At 33.4% G+C, this 24,972-nt stretch overlaps 1 protein-coding gene across 15 annotated transcripts in view; it reads right to left on the reverse strand.

Annotated features, from left to right (window-relative positions):
* Positions 1-24,972, reverse strand: part of LOC114871038 (ankyrin-3-like) — an 86,617-nt gene that overhangs the window by 48,616 nt on the left and 13,029 nt on the right. For 13 of the 15 annotated variants that reach the window (XM_029176510.2, XM_029176450.2, XM_029176439.2 and 10 more), the window contains exons 3-18: positions 13,464-13,565; positions 12,535-12,667; positions 12,114-12,277; positions 11,754-11,909; positions 11,531-11,659; positions 11,189-11,386; positions 10,812-11,108; positions 10,395-10,592; positions 10,124-10,270; positions 9,880-10,029; positions 9,668-9,808; positions 9,426-9,581; positions 9,261-9,359; positions 8,955-9,152; positions 8,688-8,871; positions 5,954-6,058 (exon numbers count right to left, since the gene is read on the reverse strand). In XM_029176510.2, the coding sequence (XP_029032343.1) occupies positions 5,954-6,058; positions 8,688-8,871; positions 8,955-9,152; positions 9,261-9,359; positions 9,426-9,581; positions 9,668-9,808; positions 9,880-10,029; positions 10,124-10,270; positions 10,395-10,592; positions 10,812-11,108; positions 11,189-11,386; positions 11,531-11,659; positions 11,754-11,909; positions 12,114-12,277; positions 12,535-12,667; positions 13,464-13,565 (2,557 nt within the window). Of the gene's footprint in view, positions 1-1,960; positions 2,586-5,953; positions 6,059-8,687; positions 8,872-8,954; positions 9,153-9,260; positions 9,360-9,425; positions 9,582-9,667; positions 9,809-9,879; positions 10,030-10,123; positions 10,271-10,394; positions 10,593-10,811; positions 11,109-11,188; positions 11,387-11,530; positions 11,660-11,753; positions 11,910-12,113; positions 12,278-12,534; positions 12,668-13,463; positions 13,566-24,972 lie in introns of those variants that run through there. The other 2 variants (XM_046284945.1, XM_046284948.1) reach the window with 2 other exon arrangements.

Raw genomic sequence — 24,972 nt, forward strand, 5'->3', positions numbered from 1 at the left:
GGTGCTGGAGTTGATTTGGCACGCGTTTCAACTGTTTATCGAAGTAGAATATATATACGTATAGATTTGACACGTTTGCTAGTAGAAGTCGATAGGAAATTAGTTATAGATCACTTCTTTTGTTAGAAAATAATATATTTTTGGACTATGCAAATTGTTTGTACAGTATAGAGCAAAGTATGCTTTTCTAGGGAAAATGGTATTAGAGGGGAAGTAGGAATTTTCAAAATCTTCATTTTGACGATATTAAGATTTAAAGTGATTTCGAAAACAAAGAACATAATTTTTATAATTATTAAATTTAATAGAATTTAGAATTTAAATATCAATTCAAATTCTCTCGCGTAAACGTTTATACGCAAATGGTGGGAAGCCTATACATACATGGGGGCCGCCACCCTTTCATCGGTCATTCTCCTCGGGAACGCCTAAGGTGGAAGTCTGGAAAGAGGGAGGTCTACGGTGACAGCTGAGGAAACCTGGGGGAAGTTTGGGAACCCAAAAATCCGGGGAAGTTTGGCAGGGGAGGAGGAGGGGAGAGGCAGGACATTACCATTTTTCCTGGGGGAGCCTACTATGGTCGATACTGACATATAAAAAAAATACAATTTCAAATGACATATATTATATGTAACACTGGTAATCGTATCGTGAAAATCAAATGTAAAAGTTAGAGCACAGATAGATATGAATATTGATGATATTGATGCAAAATAAGTTGAATATCCGAAAATGAAATCCCTCCTTGATCGATGCTCTATCACGTACAACTGAACAAATATTACTACTGATTTTATTCGTAATTAAATATTGGATTAGTGGAACTAAAGATCGATACACGCAGTTTAAATCGATAACGATATTTGAACTCTTAAATGGACCTTTGGACTTAATATTACGTATTAACAACAGTATTTAAATATTTAATTGGCTTATCAAGCGTTCGAGTAGAGCGCATATTTAGTCTTTCTTAACATGTTCAAGCCTGTAAAAACAATGTCGCGTGGCGGGTCTTCCATTATCGCTTTATAAGCTTCGATTATCACATTAAGTGTACTACATATGATGAACATTGCACACAAACATCATCTATTATTGTATTCACATTTTTTTAAGATTTTAACACATTAACTGTCATAGCAAAAACAGTCATGTAATAATCATGAAATAAGCAGGTAGGTTTCAAAAAATCATTATCTTGTTTTATATCAACATAAATAGCCAGAAAAAAAAGGATAATAATTCCCACGCGATACTTATTGCTAAAAACACTCTGTGTTTTCATTTATCAATATCGATAACTGAAAAGTTCTAATAAACTTGAATAAATATGAATACATAAATTGGTTCAATGTTCGTATTAACAAAAAACTAGAAAACCTTTATCATAACTTTTTTGCTCCGCAATAATAAACACATTAAATGCACGTGACGACAATAATAAAGTTTGCCAAGGTTTTGATCATCTGGCAAATATTCTAAACCGACGAGTACTAGAGTGACACCGTAACGTTATGTTCTTGATCCATGAATATGCAAAGACTTTTTAACTTTTCAAATTAATAATTACGCACTGACAAAATTTATGGCACGTGACATAACTTAAAATTAGATGAATTTAGTCGCTTTTCTAAAATTTTATAAAACGAAAACTACTTGTCTAACAGGCCCCCCAAAATACTGAAAACTGACGTGACTATGTGAACCGATTGAAAGGATTAAGATCTGAAAAATGCACTCAAAATGATTTCCTTTTCAGATTCCACCTCATTAATGTTCCATTTCCTATCCCATCAAAGTCTCCACAAAAAATGAGCAAAGTTTAATTCATCAAACGAAAGGAATTTCGACAGAAACACGAAACCTATTCCGGAATCAACATTCATTCACGTGATTCCTAGAAGCAATAACCACTCAGAAATTACATAATAACAATCACAAAAGAAAAATGAATATTTACAGAAAGTGTCGCTGTTCCTGCTTCGTGCACACCCGCAACACGCCAACTTTCCCGATTCTTTCCTCTTCACTCGTTTCTTGGCCATTTTCGCTGAACAGTTTTCGCGCAACGTCGAAAGGATAAATATCACGTTTCACGGTGAGAAAATATAAAAAAGAGCACTACTTGTGAAAACTTCGATTCACCGCTGGCAACTTTGCACTCGGTCCCAGTGAACACGATGTACTGACGGTGTACGCTACCGTACAGGACTAATTACATCACCGACTCAATTGGTCGAGGACGGTGTGTGAGTTAGGTCGCACGAATTGCAATTAGCGCACGTTATCGCTACGCATCCATTGATGACAAGCTTCACCTTTCACACACACAACGATTCTTCGTACACTTAAAAAAAAAAAAAAAAACTGACACAAAGTTAGCGAAAACGACTGAACCGTTTCGTTTTGTTAGAAACGACTCCAGAGTATCACTGTCACTGAAGAAGGTCCACGTTACGCAACCTCGAAGACTATGTATTCACCTGATCAGATCTGATTTATTAAATTGCATTAACCGAGTAGCCTGAATGCCTCTTCTTTCTTTTTTCTCTTTCGCGGTTTATTTGGTCGCGTGTTAGCACCGGCGGGGTCAGGAACAGCGACTGCCTCGAGATTAATAGAAGTTCGACGCAAGACCACCTAACAGAAACGTGACCTCATTCCATGAATCACCAATTTTATAATAGTAGCTGCCTCCGAGCTTTTCCGCTACTTTATTTACATCCCGAACGTTTGCAAGTTCTTTATCTTTAACACACGCTTGGAACCGTGACCAAGATGCAATTGTTGGCATTGAAGTGGTTCACTCAGGACATCGTACGGTCGAAAATAGATTGGTAACCGTCAACAATAATCTTAGTGCATCGTCGGGAAACAGAATCCTGCATGTCATAGGATATCTTTACAATTAGTAACAAGATGAACACTTTTCATTCTCTTTTTAACTCTTTCAATCATTGAGTTCTTCTAACACGTTGAATGTCATACGGGTCATCAGTGAGTGGTATCACAAATTACACATGCTTTAATAATTAGAAGGAAACAATAGAAATAATGTAAAATAGCAAATAGAAAAATTGAAATGTGAAAATTAATTATTTCTATTCCTAATAATTAGAGCTTCGATGTGTCCCACAACAAATGCCCATTTTCATTATGCCAGTCAACGTGTTAAAAAATGAAAAATTAATTCACCCTTAAAGCTCTGATCATTGAATTAGAACCACTTATGAGAAGAAGGCGCCAGATAAGTTAATTCTAAATTCTGATGCATTTTTAGGATAGTAATTCAAATGCAACTATGCTCGAGTTGATAAGGGTACATGTTAACATTTTCTCACTGTCTTGTTCAACCCCTATCTTCGAAAACAAATATCACTTAGGTTGACATACGTAATTTGGTTCTTATCGTCAAGCGTAACAAGTTTTGCAACGCCTAACTATATACCTGAGAAACATCTGGCGTGCATTCATTCAAGACCATCAACCATTGAGATTCCCTGCTGTCAACATTTTTGATGAGGAATTTTGAACTGCTTTGAATATTCTCTTTCAAGTGGAAGCCACGATTGGGTAACAAGTTAAAATACACGTGGATGCAAGAAACGAAGATCGAAATAAAATAAAATTTTTCTACTAGTACAGAAAAAAATCTACAGGGTAGACACCACTGATAGATTAGTTACTAATTAGATTAATTTCATTTAATTAAAATTTGTAACTCGAAATTCGTGACACCAAATATGTAAAAGAAAAAGGGTAAAGGGATGATAAACAAAATCGTTATATAAATTCTGGTATTTTGGTCGTGAATCGTTTTTGGCCAGTTGCCAGCAAGCAGTGGTTAGGCTAACTGCACGAATAATATGGTACAAGACACACACCGGCTGTTGCATAACAGCTTGAAGTAAAATGCGTATAGGTACGAGGATGATACGTCAAAACAGAACACACAAGCCTAGGTCTGTTCCTGTCAGCTGGCATAATGATCGCACGACTCGTTATTATGCAAATTGCATTAACAGTAGTAACACAGCGTACTTCATTAAAGCGACGTTTTCTGAATTTCGTACTGCAAATACGCGAACGCGTGACCAACCAGTATTTATTTACGGCGTTACTATATTTACTTGTGGATACAAATTTCATTCAACTTCTAATTAGTCTGCGAGATAATAATAAATTTGTTTTTTAATAATATTTGTAAGAAAATATGGAAGTTTGGTTGAAAATTATATCAACCGTCGAACGGCGGACCATGGAGAGAGCCCCAATTTTCATATTATTTTCATTTTGTAAATTCGTATATTTCTTAAATATTGCAAATATATGTATCCTTAATATACTTCATTATATGCGTGCACTGTAATTATGGAATAAAATTTGTCGGTTGGACATAATAAATGATTCTGTGAGAAATTTGAATGTAACGAATAATGAACGGACGATAATGATCTTGTTGAATTTTAAGCATCGAAAATAACTTCCATATGTCTTCTGAATATTTTTCAGTTGATGTAGCATCAATTTATAATTCCATATAATATAAAAATTTAAAAAAACAAGAATAAAAAATATACTTTACTCACAATTATTCTTTCAACTATAAATAGAAAAAAAAGTTAAAATAATTGGGTTCTTTATAAATACAGGGTCAAAATTTCGATTAAATGTTTCAAACGTAATTATACTTAAATTTCGATAGCATTTAGAATATACTGTACAACACAAATTATTCAAAGTGTTAAAAACTCAAAGGATAAATCTTATTGAAGAAGGTTTTGTACAGCTACTACAGGCATTTCAACGATACGGAGGTTTGCAATTTTACATATAGGATAAATGGAGCGACAAAGGATGGTAAACGAAACAGAGTGTGAACAAATAGTGGTTCGAGGAGAGGTATGTCTGTGCATGTCTCTGTATTTATGTTTCCACGCATGAAAATACGTTGAAACCTACTTAAAATACAAAATCGTGTATCTCGTTAAATCGAGACCGTAATTATCGTAAAATATTCCAATTATTTCGACATGGATTGATTGATCATAGAGAGTGCAGTAGAATTCCTGGTACAAACGAGAAAATAATAGCTCGTACAAAAATAAATGAAACTTATGGAAAAATCGTTTTTATTTTATTTAAAGCTTCCAGTTTTACCAATTTGTTTCTTATTTTTTTATGTTTTTATTTTGTATGGTTTTAATTAAAAAAAATCAAAATTTTCAGTTTTCGACTCACGACAAAATTATCAACTATAATAATATTAACTCCACTATTTACTTACGATTAATGATTCATGAACAACTTTTATTAGTGTAATATTGATTTTTAGCTGATTAACTATTAAATAATATAAACGAAGCCTTAAATAAACATTAATTCCGTCTTATTTTTACACGAGATGTTCTCATTTATACTTGGGAATTCTATATAGCACTCTGTATATTATTTAGCAAACCAATTTAAGTATACATTTCAGAAAGGACATATTACATTGCCACAGATGAAATAGTGAATTTTGTAGGAAATCTAACATGATTTCATAACATAAAAGTATAATAAAATACCACTTATGTTACATCAACTTGAAGCTTAAAATTGAAGCTTTAAATTGATATGCAATACGTGTTATTTTACACTACTTTTATGTCATCAAATCATGTAAGCCTTCCCATCTTCCCAAATCCCCCATTTAATATGCAACAATCTAAAATATGTAACTTCTGATATGAAATACTACGAATAATTCAATTTATAAAGATACAACAGTCCCGTAAATGAAATTTAAAGAAAGAAGAAATAGAATAAAATGAATGATCCAATGCGTGGGATTAATTTACGTACCCATGTGCTGATGTATGCATATATGTATGTATGTATGTATAAATATAAAATGTTGCGGGCACGTGATATGTGAAAGAGTGACAGAAACAGAGTACAGACAACTTACGGGTATAGGTCATTTGGCCCTGGTAGTAAGAAGGAAGGTACACGTGTTGCGCGTGTGGAGGCTGCCCGTACACATTCATGGCTGCCATGCCGATTTCATCACCACCTACATTGTATGTCGTCGAGTAAAGTCATTTTTTTTTGTTCTCCTTCATCAGAACGCTAATTTCGCGCCATAAACACTGTTTCTAAATTTCGCTATCACTGGGTTGTTAAATAGCCGACTTTACGTAGAAGATAAGCCTACCGCGAGCGCAGTTTTGTTCGTTTGCTTCGAATTTTTTCAATGATATTCAGCGCGTTGCACACATGAAGCTCTTCTTTCGATTCCTAATGAAATCTATCGTTATGCCAATAGCAGAATACCGTGACCGATTAAAATAATCGTTTCTCAGCTCTTCTGGTTAAAATAAATTTAGCTAATGAGTACATGATTAAGCATTTTTATTAGTCAAGCAAACAAGCAAACCTGGTTGGATCACTGTCTATTATGATTCTCTATCTAAATTGATATAGTAAAAAGAATTCTGAGCCATTTATTATACATATCTAATCGATAATATCATCGCAAGAAAATAATTGCTGCTAGAAATACATTTTAGATTATTACTCTTAAATATTAGAAAACAGCACGTTATTATCTAAGTAAGGATAAAACTACATTATTTTAACGAGTCTACTAAATTTTCAAATCTTTCTATGATACTAATTATAATTAGATATAGCTATTCTATCTATGCATCTAAAACGCTAGTGCATCTAATTGTAAAAGTGAATTGCACCTCTGAAAGATAGCAACAACCCAGTGAACATACGCTAAACGCATGCCATTGCAAAAATGAATTTAACATAAACGCAATACAAGCAAATAATATTACCATATAGCACTTTGACTCTATGAGACCATTGACACGAAATATATATGGAAGACAATAATTATGGCTCTCTAGCACGATTTTTTTTTATGTAAATTTAAAAAATGCGTCGTACGTGATGTCTGTGATCGAATTTAGAAATATCTATGACGTATGTCGGTGTTCTTAACTGTTTTTAAAAATAAATGTACTTTTGTAGTCTCTTCGGTGGAAGCGTATCAATAATATTTGTTTTGGGAAGCTCGTATTCGGGTTCACAGTGTATGCGTGAAGTTTCTAAAGTTGCATGCTCTAAATACATGCACTTTCGAACAGTGAATAAGTGTAATAAAACGGAAAGTGCTATTTTCGTGTGTCCTTCGAGCTACTTTGAATATTTCACGCCTTTTAGTGCAAATAAAATTTGATTGTGATAAACTTTAATTTGCAAGCAGTATTTGTAAACAAATACTTATTTCACGAAATGCTATCGAAATGTTAAAGTTGATGAAAGAATATCTTCAAGTAGAATTTGTTATATTACAGACGAGTTTGAGTAAAGTATTTTGGATAGTGAAATGGTTCTGTTTTAGTTTGGTACTGGATGGAGTATTATTGTTTAGTTACAATAATTAATAATTTTGTTATATTTCAATTGAAGAAAAATAATTTCATGCAATGAATTTTGATATGATGTAAATAAAGAAAAAATATCTTTTAATATTCTTCTATATTAAAAGCTGCTCTATCTATAAGAAGCACGTGTTACAGAAGCAAAATTGCATTACAAGCATATTAGCAGATCACTACTATCACTATTATTTCTAAATTATATTTTTAATAAAAATAATTTATTTAAAAAAGGAATTCATCCTTAGCACAAATATTAAGCATAATAATTAAATTTGGTCCAACTTAGTATCATGACAAAAACACTGAAACATTTTTCCAACTAACTAAGATTATTGCAATTTTGTTGAACATCTCAATATGCGTTTTTACATATTTAATAAAAATATTATAACTACTCAATTTATGCAATAATAAGAATATCGTGTTATTAAAAAATAACTGATTCGATAAATTGAAAAGTGTTTAAATCAACGGGCGCTATAAAAGCATCACTACTGCCATCTGGCAATAATAGAGTGAAACTGATGAAGGGTTATTTTTCATAAAATAATTGATTGTTTTGATCAATTTTAACGCATTAAATGAACTATAATACCATTATTCAAATTATATTACGTCTATTGAATGCTCTATATATGACAAGAAGAGCAAAGCTTATTTATTTCATGGAGAAAAAAGCAATTGTACAGCATCGAGCAAAGGCTTCGCTGGGTTGCCGAGTCCCACTCTGTACGTGACCGCAGGGAGAATGATGATATTATTATAGGAAACAAGGTCTCATACATATAGACTTGTGGCCTCCCACCACCTACGTGAACATTTACGCGAGAGAATTTGAATTATTTACTTTGTTATTCGTATTATTCAGTTGTCTACTAAATTTTATAATGTTTAATAATTAAAAATTATATTTTATTTCTAAATCACTTTTAATATGTTTCATTTACTTTGCTCGATGCTATACATGCCTTTCGTTCTCCATTCGCCGCTAGATGACAGTAGCGGTACAATTTTTAGAGCTCACACTGATATCAAATTTACAGTATTCTCAACCTTTTAAATTAATCACTTTACAATAACTTGATGCTCCATCTTACTATCACATAAATTTAATAATCATAGAATGTTAAGACAGCATGTAAAAACAATGATAAGAAATATTCAATTTTAGATTTCAGCACAATATATAACCTCTTATAATGAAGCAACATCTGAAATGTTTCAAAATAAAAAGAAGCAAACACTTACCCCCTTCGTCTTCGCTGTCGCTCATAAACGTCTCTTGCATTGACTCTGGTGCTTGAACTCTGTATTTCTCTTCTATAGTAACGGTATGAGTGGTTGTGATGACTGTTTCTGTAACTACTTTCAAAGTTTCGATAACGCTAATGTAACCGAGTTTTTGTGCAATATCCAATGCAGTCTGGCCGTTCTATAGAAAGCAAAACACTATGTAGTAATAATAAATAAGTTAGATTGATGAGTATATGCAAAGTTTTCGTGAAATTCACTTACATTGGTGGTAGTGTTTGGTTTTGCTTTACCCTCCAATAACAAATTGATCACTAATGTATGACCCTGTTGTGCAGCTTGATGTAATGGAGTATATCCAGCATTGGTACTACTATCGACAGCTGCGCCAGATCGTAGGAGGAATCGTACCATAGCTGCTTGACCAAAATGAGCTGCCACGTGTAATGGAGTATAACCAGCCTATAGCACAAATAATCATTTTTGGATGAATATATTTCATCATTCAAACATTGTACTGCATTGCTCCAATTTATAATAGCGTGTAATAAATTTTTTATATGAATGTACCTTCGTTTTAGCATCAATATGAGCACCATTTTTCACGAGAATGGAGGCAACGTTAACTTTATCTTCTTGTGCGCACAAATGTAGCGGCGTGAGACCATTCTACATAAATAGAAATCATTAACGCTCGTATTTTTTAACTTATGTTCTTCTGTGGGTTTCTATTACCTTTGCTTTATGATTTGTATCGGCTTTGTGCTCAATGAGAAGCGTTGACATATCGGTGTGGCCTTCTTGTGCACTCAAATGAAGCGGCGTAAATCCAGCTTTTGATTCCGCGTTTGCTTTTGCCCCATATTCCAACAAAGTAGTTGCAATGTCCATCTGCAACAAATATAAAATTAAGTTAGAACCACTGATAATAAATATTGAATATTTTACTTAATTCATATTGTTTTTCCATTATGTACCTGATTCTTACGTGCAGCAATATGCAATGGTGTGTGACCATTTTTGGCCATAGCATGAGGTGATGCACCCTTATCAAGTAAAAGTAATGCTACATTCTGATGGTCATAGTGAGATGCTACATGGAGTGGAGTAACTCCATTCTGTAATTAATTAATAGATTTGTATAATTCAAACTTATATTTATTGTTACAAAATAAAGGAAGATCCTAACCTTTCCTTGAGCATCGACTGGCGCATTCTTCTGCAATAATAATCTTGCTACATTCATATTACCGTATTTAGCTGCCAAATGCAAAGGTGTAAATCCTTTCTTGGTCGTTGCAGTAAGCGATGCGCTGTTTTCTAATAAAACGGATGCAACCTATAAATCGAAAAGATTGTGTTGATAGTTATTTGTAACTATCAATAATTGATTAAATAACAACTATTAGGATAATATGGACTGAAATTTTTACCTCTTCTTGACCTTCTTTAGCGGCGATATGAAGTGGAGTGTATAAATCTTTCGTCGTGGCATCTACGTCGGCACCGTGTTGAAGTAACAACATTACAATATCAACATTACCCAATCGGGAAGCTACGTGGAGCGGTGTTTGCTCCTCCTGCAATGTTTACATTATTCAAATCCATTTAAATACAGTTGAATCTAATTCAAAATTATAATACAAAGTGAGAATAAAATATTCATGCTACTTTTTATTGAAAATATTCAAATTATTTCTTTACCCTTGCTGTGGCATCAACTTGGGCACCGTTTCTAAGAAGTATCCTGATAATATCAGTCTGATTCGCTCTGGCAGCTAAATGCAAAGGCGTTTCGCCTCTTACAGTTCGTACATCGGGACTAGCTGCGTGTTGCAGTAAATAAATCACTATGTTCATGCATCCCATGAAGCTTGCTACATGTAGAGGCGTCAATCCAGACTAAGCAATAAAACGAGTCTATTATTACTAAGAAATAATAACATTTTCCTGTATTGTCATCTTTTTGAATGGTATAGATCATTTTCTAATTAAAGGTAAATGGCGAATATACATAATGTATAGCTGACACTATCACGTGTACGTGTGTGTATCTATGACGTAAAGTATTTAACTATAAGGATAGTAATTAACTATACTAATAAAGAAACGCGAATATACCTCTGTGGTAGCTTCAATGCTAGCTTTGTGCTTTAAAAGGAGCTCAACGACCTTCAGTCGATTCTTCTTGCAGGCAATGTGAAGTGGAGTAAAGCCGTTTAGAGCTCGTGCGTTTGGATCGGCATTTCTATCGAGTAGAAGCTTAGCAACTCGCACATGCCCGCAATGAGCTGCCACGTGGAGAGCTGTCAGGTAATCAACCGTCACCTCGTCCACCGGTGCACGATGATACAATAATATCCTCGCTGCGTCAACGTGATCTCCTTGAGAAGCCATGTGCAACGGTGCAAGACCGTTCTGTCAACAGAAAAACAAGAATCAACCCAACTCGCTCTGGTTTTACCTTCAACGAAAGTGCATCCAATGAAAATGTTTACCTTCGTTTTGGAACCGATCGGTGCACCTTTCTCTATTAAAATGTCAACGACCTCGTGATGACCTGATCGTGCCGCACAATGAAGGGGTGTAAGACCGTCTCTCGTTTTCGCTTCGATATTAGCTCCCTTGCTCATTAAAAGATTCACCATCTTAATTTTTCCCCATTTTGCTGCTACGTGCATTGGTGTGATATTGTGCTATAAAAATGAAATTCTTAATACAGGGCAATACTTCACAAATGTAAGATCTTTCGCAGTCCATTTATCTTGGAAATTCTTTATTCATTTAAAGATACATTTGGACCAGAAAGAAATAATTTCTTTCAATAATTAAAAATATACCTTTGCCGCGAAATTAACATCAGCCCCTCTATCATACAGCAAGGAAGCAATTCGATCGTTTCCATAGTGTGCAGCTATGTGAAGCGGTGTGAAACCACTTTTCGATGTTACATCGGGATTATGATCGTTCTGTGAGATGAAAAAAATGATAGATTCAATTCATTTCGTTTCTGATTGCATCGGATTGAACGTAGAGCCACGGTGGCAAATTATTACGACATACTTGCAGAAGTAGGGCAGCAGCCTTGCAATCGTCTTTCTTGGCAGCAATGTGGAGGGCAGGTAGTCGAACTTTACCACGAGTGTCATTTTCCAATAGAACTGCCACCACCTTGTCATGACCCTGTTGCATCGCTACTGCTAACGGGGTGAAGCCATCCTACAATTACATAGATGCATATCGTAAATGCCAGTTAGAAATCTATAAAATTTCGGAAATTTAAAAATAAAAATGTTTGGTATTTAAAGGAAGGCTCTGTTATATTTCAGATGATCTGAAGCTGAAGAAAAGTTATTGAGGCGATTGTCCGTGAAGAAATTTTGAAAATTTTATTATCTTTTATCAGTAGTTTTATTTACAAACCTCAGTGGCCAATGTCTGATTGGCACCTTTGCTCAAAAGATATTTGACTACGGAATCATGATTTTCCTGAGCAGCCATGTAGAGTGGCGTGAACCCATTTTGTGACTGTGCATTCACAGAAGCACCTCGTTGTACCAGCAATTGTACCACCTCCTCCTGTCCAGCTACAATGAGATATTAATTTCAACTCGAAACGCTCATCCTATTCGCCCAATGCATGCAACACATTATTATTTACAAAAAGATAAAAGCATTTAGACTGGTATTCGATTAATTATTTGCCTCTATGATTTATGTTTTTAACGTTAGATTCATTTCAATGCGTTAAGATAATAAACTAATGGTAACAAAAAATTTGATAATAAAAAACACATTTTATCCCTGACATAAAAGAGATGAAATTGTTAATGTTTTTATGTACCAAGAGAAGCGATATGTAACGCTGTGTTTCCCTTTTTGGTAGCAGCATCGACCACTGCGCCACGGTTAAGAAGTTCTCTGACGATTTCCAAATGTCCATCTTTGGCCGCCAAGTGTAAAGCATTTAAGCCATTCTGTAATTAATGAATGCCTCATGAATGTTCAATCCATAAATCTCAGCCTGAACACAAGGTGTCTCATTCAACTGAGTCAATCTATGCCGAAGTATGGACCTGATGAAGGATAGGAGAAAAAATAGACGTAACAAGTGTAACAAGTACTTAATAAAAAGTAGCTAGAGTACGTAAAATTTATAGTAACGGTAAGGGGACACTTGCCATATGAATAGAAGATTGTTATGGAACGGAAAAAGGAAATTACACGCTAGAAGAGGTGTTAGGGTGAAGTGAAAAGGAAAAGTAGTTAAACGGTTGAAGACAATAGAAAGCGACTTAAGTAAGAAATGTCGAGTGTGTGTAGATAAGATAAGGTACGTAAAAGAAGAAAATTTATATATCATATATAGAGAGAATAAAAGTATGAGTAATAATTAAGAATTAATGTAAACCAAGTCCGTTCTTTAGCTCTTGAATCTTCGGATGGCGTACCATGAAGAGAACCCCAATTTTAATTTAATATTTCATATAATCTTAATTTTCTAAATTTTACACTATTCTTTTAAAAATTATATATTTAACTTTAAGTTAACATCTTTGATACGTTTTGTAAGTTTGTGTCACGATTGACCCAGACTCTGCTGTTCAAGAATTAATAAATTAATTAATTTTGTCTAATGAAATTTTGTTTCTATTTTCTATTATTGTAAAACTATAACTCGATCCAGTTACATGAAACACCCTATATGTCTTTTATGAAATCCAACATTTAAAAAAAATAAAATTAATAAAAACCATTGATTTATTAACTTACAGCATTTGAAGCATTAATGTCCACTCCCGATTCCAAATATTCCAAAACCTTTTCCAGCTGCCCTGCTCGAGCTGCTCGAAGAAATGCCGTGCTGGGGTCACTCTGCAAAAATAAGACGAGAAAAAATGTATAATAAAACTATATGAAATGCATAGCGTAGCATTGGTTAATGAATAATTAATAGCAGAACTCCGTGTTGTTGCTTTCTTTCGCGATCAAGTATTACACATGTGTTTAATCATTCGTCACGTTCTTCGATGCGATTGTTTTGCCATGCCATCAATCAGATACGCTCAATTGAGCAAAAGATGTAACGAGACACTTGTTATAATATCAAATTAATTGAGCCATTAAATGTCATATTAAAAAACTGATCCACTGTTCATCGTTTATCAATAAGATTATTAATTTCTTAAAGGGTTGAATCACATTGATCACTTTGAAAAATATTATATTTTGGGGAAAATATTTCTAAATGACAAAAATATATTTTTCTTACAATTTTTTAATAAAAACACAGATATTTCTCGACAGAAAACTAAAGTAATTATTCGTGTCGAAATACAATAGAGATTTGAAAAATGTAAAGATGTTCATCTTGAATTTTAATGATATTCAAATGGCATTAAGTATCCGTGTAATATTATCATATGCATATGTACTTATATCTGGTGACATATCTGCAATGAACTTAAATCGGGTAGTATCCTGTATGCAAGTCTGGTGTACAGAACCTCCTGCGCTTGCAAAGTTCTCCGTCATGCTTTAAATAATTCAGTGAACCGTTACTCCGACACGTGGATAGTCCCTTCTATGTCTGTCGTACCCGTCTTCTTTCACTGTCTTAAACAACCTGCTTCATCCCATTTCTCTTCAAGGTGTGTTGCATCTTCCGTGAAATAACGACGAAGGTCCGAGACGATCCGCGGTCACTGCACTCATTACTATTACCCTCCTCGTGGAATACGTTCGCGTAGACGCGGTATTTGCTTCGATAATTTGTTTAGAATTATATTAAAATACATAGTAGTTCATGGTACATTGATATTTCAGTATTTTACTCGTTTATATTATAGTAATATGGACTACTAATATTAAAAATATAAATTTTGTAAAAAAAAGATGAATATAAGGACATTTTTTATTTAGAATAGATTTTATATTAAAATACATATTTTAAAACTATAACAGCACTTTTCTTTTATCTTAAAATATACAGAACCAGTTGCCGGTTTACTTTCCTCGTTTAAATCAGCTGCATCGACTAAAAGGGTTGGTTTCCATTTACCGGTGTATGCAACAAACTCGACATAGTTTTCCTTAAAAGGTTCACATTGATTGGATACCTTGGTCTGCAGAAGAAAAACTCCACTGTTCGCATCAATCGCTTTGGAATAACATTGAAACAAGATGTACCTGTTCGTCGTGTATCTTGGAATATTTTCTGACAAAAACATGTGTAATACCCATTTATGTATTGCTTGTGTGAGTAACCATATACTTTAATATTTATTGCAGTTTCAATATTTCAAATCATTTGCATTTTTAATGTTGGAAACATAAAAGTATCCAAAATAATTTTGCAAATATTTTTACGATAATATAAAAAATTGTTGAAAGAAATATAAAGTCTAATTGGTATTTCAATTTCTTTGATTCAAAAAATAAATACCATGTATTATATTCTTGTCAAAGTTTACTGTATTTATAAATGGTAAAACGAGGAACAATTTGGATGAATTAACATCAATGACTTAATGGTGTGAGGAAAGATTTTTCACTTGGAAGATGCGCAATTGGACAAGTATGAGTCACTTTATTTTTAAGCTGAAGTAAGGATTGATTCATTCGAAGAAAGCTATCGTAGCTAATGACTTACGCACAAATGAGTACCCCTTGCTTACCGTCTGGCAAGGGACACTTTAAGGGTTTCCGTAACCCCTTGCTCAAGATGAAAGAAGACTAAACATAGAACCCTGCTGTCGTTTATGTTACAATAGCGAGCCAGCTTCAATCGATGTTATTTTTACACTTCATTGTGAAAGAGAATACTAAATTGGTTCGTAAATCACAAAAATAGATATGTAATAAATCTGGCTCCCCCGGGTATAATGGTGATGTCTTGGGTTTCGACCCTTCCCCATAGGCATCCCTGGGAAGAATGGCAATGCAGGGAAAGAGCTCCATACATATACATGAGTCTGACACAAATACTTTATGCGAGGAAATTTGAATTGATATTTATTTATTATTCACATTTCTTGATTAAAAATTATATTATTTTCTATTTTAAATTACTTTCAATATTAATATCGTTAAAATTAAGATTTTTAGAATTCCTCCTTCCCCTATATTGCCATTCTCCCTAATGGGCCCTAATTTTATTGCGAATGTACCAGATCTTACTTCAAAATTGCTAGAATTCTAGATTTGAAAAATTACCATAAATAAATTGAAAAGTTATTATCTTGAATGGAGGCTGCTTTGATTGAAAATTACTATTTCTTGAATTATAATAAATAATTTTGCAATGAAAGCATATATTTAAGGTACAAATTTATTGTAGCTGAAGGAGCGCATAATCTAACAAGGAATTAGGTAAGATCAATTAGAATTACTCTCTCCCTTCGTAATAATTAACTCGATTGCGCGCATCCTCTTTTGGCGATCTTACACTCGCGCTTTTCCATTAAACCTCTTTGCGATTCATGCGTTGTTAAGCATCGACGTTTCAAAGAGCACTATGACGATAAGTATAATAGCTATGCGTCTTCCTGCAATTTCTGGCTGTGTACCAAGCTAACTATAGCTATGCCGTGCACCAAACAGACTCCTATAGCCGTAGAATGCGTTCGAATGACCGCGTCGGGTTCACGTAGCATGCCTGCAACCGGAAATACAGGTTGACGTGGAACGATCGTACGTTGATATTGCAAATTATTCGCGACCCTGACATCACCGGCTATTCTTAATTGCTGACCATCTGTATTTAGATATTTAAATCAATACATATGTACCACTGCATTGGAAATAAATTAGATGCTAATCTATGATAATATTTTTATCACGAACGAATTTGCTTTGAATACCCTCGACTACGTAATCCTAATCAATATACTGCATAAAAATGTTGAGGAAATGTTCAATTAATTCGTCTGAATGTTTTTAAACTTGACGTGTTATATCTGGTAAAATTATGAAGACTGCAAATTTTAGGAAATTATTGATCTTTTAATTTTATGCACTTTTTTAATGTAAATTTATAGTAAATTGCCATGTTTCGTAAGTGACACTTGAATTTCTATAAAAATCCAAGTCTTAGAAATAGAGCAAAGGATTTTTATTTACCTAATTTTTAATTTTTCAATAAATAAGTTAAATTTTGTATTAACACTTTGAAAGCCTCACATTCCATAGGATCTACAGCTCATTTAATTTTACGTTCCTTTTCCCATTCAAACTGAAACTAGTAATAGATTTCTATTTCATAGTTTCTGATTTCACACACCATGAAATAGAGTAAATAATAATAATACGGAAATCTATAGTAAAATTATACTAATAAAGTAAAACTACTAAGGAACAAATTCCAATAGACTGTTCGACATCCACCAATTTATTCTTCCCGTTGATTTAACACAGAAAATCGTAACAATTTCTAGTTTCAGGGAAAAATAAATCTCTTTCTCCGCTTGAAAATGCGAAATACCGTGCCAACAACTAAACTAGAAATCCAATGGTACAAAAATCGTGAAAGCAACGACAGGCTCCGTTTTCTTTTTTCCTTTGAACAAGAACAGATTCACTGAACGGGTCTGGTTTCTATCGTGCAGGAAGAACGGTCGACAGAAAATTTTCAATCCCGGAAAAATTAAGCCGCGCAGAGACCAGCACGAAACACCGTAATTAGGAGTACGACAATGGAAAAAGGAGGCCGAGTTCATTGACTGTAGAAACGGGTAACAGATGATGGAGTAAGGATAACAAGAAGCCGAAGAAACGAAGCATGCATGAAATAGCAAGGACGAGAGAACGAAGAAAAGGAAAAATAACCTAATCGAACGAGCAGTCGATCGAGCGAGCTTACAATAAATGGCTCGTGTTCTGATCGTTGAATTAATGTAACAAGGAATCCTCTTCGACCGTGCTGCCCGTAAAAAGAAGTAATATCTGTAATAAAATCGGGATGATGAAACTGACGAAAATAAGGCATTGTTTGTCGATGGATATAGAATTTGCGAACGATGGTAATTTTATGTATGACGTATGTATTTGGCTCTTTTAGGATAATCTCAAGGATTCCTATTTACCAAAGTGCTTCACTGTCATATTTATTTTAGCCCAACTATTTTACACGGTACATTAATAGAATGTTAGCGAGGTTACATAATAGATAGGATATGTTTTTCTTAATTAACAGTAGCTTGAATGGTATATATTAGAATGAAAGTAATTATCTTATAGCTGTTATTACGATGTCAATAAACAGAGAAGATCTGGCAAGCTGATTGTTGGCTCTGATAACTATTTCACGAAACGGTTCGTCGGCCGTTGCCACTAACTGTATAATTAGTAATGACAGTAGTAGTAGTAACGAAATGCCAGCCACGTTGGTAGTAGTAAGAAATTACAAGTATAAATGTAGGAGGATACGCATAGCTACGTATTAAAGACTATTTCATTCATTCAACGCGTGTATGATAAAGGTAGCATTTCTGAAATACCGTGTTTTAAACTCGTCGTTGGAATGAAACATCATTGATGCCGACAAGTGTACTAATTTACGTCGTGTATGTTCTCTTTATCGGGACACCATCATGCTCTACTTGATGTACAAGTAAGAGCACTAATAACTTGGACTAACTATTTTATTATGTTTTACGTTGTTATATATTGAAAATACAATTGTAAGCAATTCTAGTATTTTTATTATTGTTATTTAAATTATTGAATTATTTCATTTCACGATGAAGCCTGAAGAATACCAAGACTCTGAAATTATGTTTCGATTAAATTAAATTCAGCTTTTTCAATATAAAATTGAAACGACACATTTTTAATCGTGATCTCAAGCTACTATACACCATTATGCTGAACATAATAGTTAAAAATAACATCAAAATGAGAAAGGCAGCGTCAGAAGCAAAGCACGTATGTTTGGCCCGCAAATTGCATCGTACAACACTTATTTTTATTTTCTCGAACGAAAGAACTCCCCTTATTCTTCGCAATTCTAATTAAATTTATCAGTTGAGAAGCGCTGAGAATCCTCTTACGGAAAGGTTCCCGCGAGTCCTGCAGGGAAGAACTTCCCACGAACGAGTCCATCCCTCCTGCAAAACAATATCTTTGACGATGATCTCTCCTGAGTTAATGTCGTTTATCAATGAAGACGACACGGAATACTTTGGACGATCGTATGCAAGCCTTGGGAACAGAGATATGCGAAACATGACTTGAACAGGACATGCAGTGCTCTGATAAACACTTGCTTTGCGTATCATTGAGATTCGACGTGAAATTAATATTTCATTGTTTACTTCAACGTTACTATAATTGTAATTACAAATCTTGAAAATTATTATTTTTTCTTTCAATCTTATACGAATGTCTTTAATATTAAATGAAAACCACCCTATATTTTTTTAACAATATTAATTTTTTATTTTTACCAATAATACCTAATAATTATTTTTAACAAAATTCAAATTTTGAACAATTTTTTAATGAAAATATTTTACTGTGCATCACGAGAGTCAATTCGTTGAATGGTACTCTGTAAGCACTTTGAATAGCCAAATGAAAGGATGCAATTAATTCCAATTAAGCAAGTGTCTATCAAATTAATACAACGGAGTTTCACTTTCGGAATCAAATAACCTTTCCACCTCTGGCCATGGTATCACGCATGGAGAACCGCTTGCATAATCGCAATACATTAGAGACGACAAAAATGACATCACGTCCATACGTTGTAAGCGTTGAAGTCATCAGGTGCTGTCGGCTGCCTCGATATTACAGGTTTTTACAATGATTTTACCTCGGCCTCGCTCGGACCAAGATGACGACACATTTGTACGCGTATACAGACGCGGCCGATTTACTGAAAAAGCTGAACCTCGAGTCATGCTTTTCAATGAGATTTAAAAGGCACGTTCCTTCATATACACGTGAGACCGATTACGTACGTACTACCAACAACACTCTATAAATAGAAAATGAAACCAAGCCTCGGGAAATGTCAATAAATTATTAATTTATATAGAGCGAATGATGTTTTTTTACGTTTGTCTGTTTATTTGTAAGAAAATAATTTAAAGCTGATAAATTTCTATTTGTTGAAGCGTTATAGTTGGACGATGAGAAAGGTAATACCTTGAACTTTGGCATTTAATGGAAATTTTTTAGAGATGTGTAAAGAAATTTCATTACTGCTATTTGTAATTTAAATAAAGGATAGTTCACGGTCAAATTAAAATTCTCTAAGGAAAGTGGCAATATAGGAAAATCAAGAATTCTCCAAATATTAATATTAAAAATAATTTAGAATAAAAATAATGTGATTTTTAATTATTAAATATTAGAAAATTTAGTATAGCTAAAGAGTGCAAATAACAATGTAAATATTGATTCAAATTTTCCCACGGAAGCGGTGGGAAATCACAGGTTTAAATATATGGGACCCCTCCTCTATATTGTCATTTTCCTCGTGAACGACTAAGGGGAAGGGCGGGAACTCGGGGCATCACAATATTCCCTGGGAAAATCTAATTTGATCGCGAGTATACTTTTAAGGGATAAGCGTTATAAATATTTACACTTCCTCTATTAATTGTTAAATAAATCTGAAATTCTAGCAGCTTTTTATAAAGTGTTTGGTAATTGGCGACTGAAAGCAAAAGTATACCTATGATCAGTTTTATTATATTTTATGTCTCTTTTTAATTTCATCCTTTGATTGAATTCATTGTATTCAAAATGTACCGTTCAATGGATTTAGTACTTTCTAGCACGAACAGTAGGATGCTGAAGATTGTATCGTTACCGTTATAATAGTTCAAGTACCGGATACATTCGCTCAAGAAGCACTTACTTCCTCGGCACGACTGACTCATAGACATCCACCAAAATTTTATACCCTCTTTGCTTTTGGACGCTGCCCAAGAATTGTAAAGTTCCTCTTTACATCGCCATTGACACCGTACAAAGGAAAATGCAACTAGCCAATTTCATTCAAAACACATTATTTCCTTTGACGCGATAAAAATTGATTAACGATTTTCTGTGTACCATCCTTCGAAGAGTATCTTGAAACAAATAATAAAGTAATTTCATGGAACTATAAGAGATTGCCTCACAAAAAGCTAGGCAATTATTAAAGTTTCCAAAGATAGCTCGTAAAATTTAACATTCAAACTTTCTTTTCTTCGTGAATAGGAAAGATTAAAAACAACCGTGTACTTGATGGGTTGACCATCGCAGTGATAAATGACTGTATTTACCAAGAAAGAAATAAAAAATACTATGGACTTCCGAGTTAATGAGTATATTAGTTTTTTAATTGAAAAATAAAAGAGATCAGTAAAAATAATAATATAAAATAAACTGCAAAAAACATGGAATTGAATGTTCAAATATATGGATAGCAGAAAGGTACTTATTTATGCGGAACCAACAGATAAAGAGCAGTCGATGAAAAATGTACAAATATGTAAACTGATGGTAATGCGTTAAGATATTAATACTTTGATCACTGGTATCACCTATTCGTGACTTTCATACATAACTTTTTGCGATCTCTTTCTTTACCCCATTATTATCTAGTGCATCGGGTACTAATTAAGACTCGGTCATTTGTCATTTTGCAGCGTACATCAGAGAAACATTGAAATATAATTCCATTAGTAGGATCCTTTCTATTAGATGATGCGAATGAATTCTTGGATCTCTGTCCATTTTGAAAATTCGTAGGAATATTTTAATTATACCTATTATTTTATTAGGAGAATAAATAAGGAACCTACTTGACAATTTTTACTTAAAATTTCATTTTTATCTTTTATTTATGATAAAATTTAATTCGTAGTCTAAAACCGAAAAGTTTAGTAATTCCAGAAATGAAAGATTAAAAAAGAATTAGATACATCATCTGCAAAGTCGTTTACGAAACAGAATCGAAAATAACGTTTATTTTTATCCAATTCCTTTGGAAAGAAATGTATTCTACGAAACGTAAGGTCATTAGAATGTTAAGAAAATTCTTGGTTCGTGACTGGAGTGATGTTTCAGGCTGACAGAATTCAAGATGATAGTATGATGTCAGTCTGGTAGAATCAGTTGGACGGAAGCACTCCCGCTAAATCGGTTAAATGTTTCCTCTGTCCCTTGACGGGACATTCGGGATTTATTGTGATTGACAGAGGTAGCCACGCAATCAAGCACCTATTCAAAAATACTCGGTTGCACCTTTCCGAAGGTAAATCGTGCGATTTATACGGTATCGTCGCGGCACCGTCGAAAATTGGGTCACGAATTGTTGTCTCCTCTTTGTCGTGCGTCCCAATTTTTGCACTTCTCCGTGTGAGAGGTAAATGCAGCCGTGAGTCATCGTGTCGTCGCGTGAAAAAGTTCTTGAAAATGGTAAATAACGTTGAACATCGAAAACTTTTAAACAATTCAATGTGCTATCACTTATTTTAAAATTAACAAAAATTTAAGGTGAATGCAATCGTGTAAACAATGACTTTGTAAAAATTTTGAATTAATTTGTAATTAATTAAAATTGAAAAATTGTAATAGATGTGTTGCAAATATTTACATTTGAATATAATTAATTTGAATTGTCATTACCAACCTAGCTTAATAACATACGTTACGTCTTAATTACATGATTGCCAATTAATGCCTCGACATATCAGTCATTATTTCTAATACCTCGAATTACCCTTTGACCTATACTGCAAAATATTTTTCACGATTTGTAATCTAATGTTGCTAATCGTATCGACAATTTAACATAGCATTATATGACTCGTTACATTTGCATAGTTGAAATTTCAATGGACGTGTATATTAATTAAGGTCAGTTTCAATGCAATTAACGTCTTCGCACACCATTTAATTCTATCTTCCTTGTCGACTTAAATAGAATCCCTGTACACAGTCATTATATGCATATAGATACATGTCTGCAATCTTCTGGAGATTCACCCCTAAGTTTATTTTTAAGTATCCCTTCACGTAACACTTAACATCTACGCATCCAATTTTTGTTGAAATCAATACTTCGAATAAGATCCCTCATTGTTCATCCAATCACAATCATTCAGAATCTTTTGTCAAAATCAATATCGTTTTTTCACTTCCAGTATACATTCATGACCTTTTTACATGTAACATATTTTATGAAAGTAGTAAAATGGATTTTTTATGAAAAATATTACTTAAAATGAAAAATTGTTAGTCACACTGTCATCTGTACTACCAGTTACACGATACTCTGTATATTTCATAAAATGATGAAGGAAGAAAGGAATATTTGTGAGATCATTTTTACATCATAGTAGGAAATACACGAGATACAAAATAATAATTTTCTTCTTCATACCGTGAACAAACGACGAGTTTAGATGCTGATGTCAAACGATTGAACCCTGAACCTGTTGTACCGTTATATTACGCTGGAGGGCATAGTCTAATTGTATCACACGATGTAAAGCAGTTCACCTCCAATATATCATTTATATAACAATAATTGTCAACAAAATGTTTCAACAAGTTACATATTTCTAAAACATTACAACCCCTGTATTATCATTTTAATAATACCTACTCTTCATTAAATACTATAATCTATTTCCAACTCTAGAATATCATTATTTATAATCAAGAAAATAAAAATTTTAATTTTTCCATCTCAAATCATCTAATTCACACCTTACAGTATACTCGCGGTCAAATCAGGATTCCTCAGTGAAAATGGTGATTCTCACTCTTCCCCATAGATTTCCCAGGAAAAATTACAATATAGTAAAAGGAGCCCTATATACATATATGTGTAACTCCGTAACCCCTTACCACTTGCGTATAAATGTTTATTTATTATTCATATTTCCCAGTTATATACTAAATTTTATAATGTTTAATAATTGAATATCGTTAGTATTAATATTAATATCATTAAAATTAAAATTTTAAGAATCTCTGCCTCCCCTATATCTTCACTTTCCCTATGGAAGTTTAATCTGATCGCGAATGCACATCCTTAATCTGGCAATATTATTATTTCTAATCAAGAAAAGAAAATTTATTTATCACAATACCCTTATTTCTTTCAAAAGTGTTCACCATTCTATCTTGAATAAAACAATAAATATTCCATATGGAAACTGTGCAACGACGATGAAATGGAACAAAAGTCAGCGCTGCAAAATATGGATACACATTTTTTTTTAAAAAGGAAACGCCTTTTGATGTGCGATGTTCTGTTTGTTCCTGAAACTGGAATATATGTCAGTTTACTTTAGCCAGTAACGTAATCTCTTCATCGCCGCCAACGCGTCCTTTTCATTGGGGCTTAATTAAATGTATGGTCGACACGCCGGAGGAAACGAGAACAGGAGAGCTCCAGCTTTGACCGAAGGGGGACCAATGAAGAGCGTTAGTTGAAAGGGTCGAGGTCGCATTCGTAGCGCATGCGTTCCGAACAAAACGCGGATATTTTAGAATATGTCGATTCAATTCTCTTCTTTCTTATTTCATATTACGATCTATATTGCGGAACAATTCTTCCATTCAATAGATGACGTATTAATACGTCCACTGTCACTGGGGGGTCATCGGTAACCGACACTACCAAACTTGAACAATTAACACATTCATTACCACAGTGAAAGTGAACTTTTGTTGTAAAGCATATATTGAAACTCTACAATATTAAAGAGAGGAATGGTTAATTTAAAAATTTTAATTTCAAGTTCTATTATATTATTAATAAAATAGAATGGAATTGGAAACATAAAAAATCTGAGATAATTTCATAACATAAAAGCACTAAAATTGCGTCAATTTAAAGTTTAAAATTTGATTAAAATGACTACATAAACTCTTCGTTAATATTTCCAATATAAAATGGTTGATGATCAATTATATTAAACAATAACCAATTTCGGAGTCTGATAGGATTTGATGACATAAAAGTACCATAAAATGGCACTTGTGGTATATCAATTTGAAGCTTAACGTTTGGTAAAAACGACTACATAAACGTTTCATTAATATTCTTGATACAAAATGGCAGGTACTTTGTTGGAACAGATAGTGCACCCCATAGTATACTTAAATATACATTACTGATATCAAACATGCAGCAACTTAATAGTAGGTACACCTAAGTACCTTAAAAAAAAGCAATTTAATATTTTACTAAAGATAATATGTTTTGTTGTATTTTCTTTAGTTAAACAATTTTTCAAATACATATACAGTAAATCAATAGTGTACCATGATA

This window comes from Osmia bicornis, chromosome 3 (genome assembly GCF_907164935.1).
Source record: "Osmia bicornis bicornis chromosome 3, iOsmBic2.1, whole genome shotgun sequence".
Classification (NCBI taxonomy): Eukaryota; Metazoa; Arthropoda; class Insecta; order Hymenoptera; family Megachilidae; genus Osmia; species Osmia bicornis.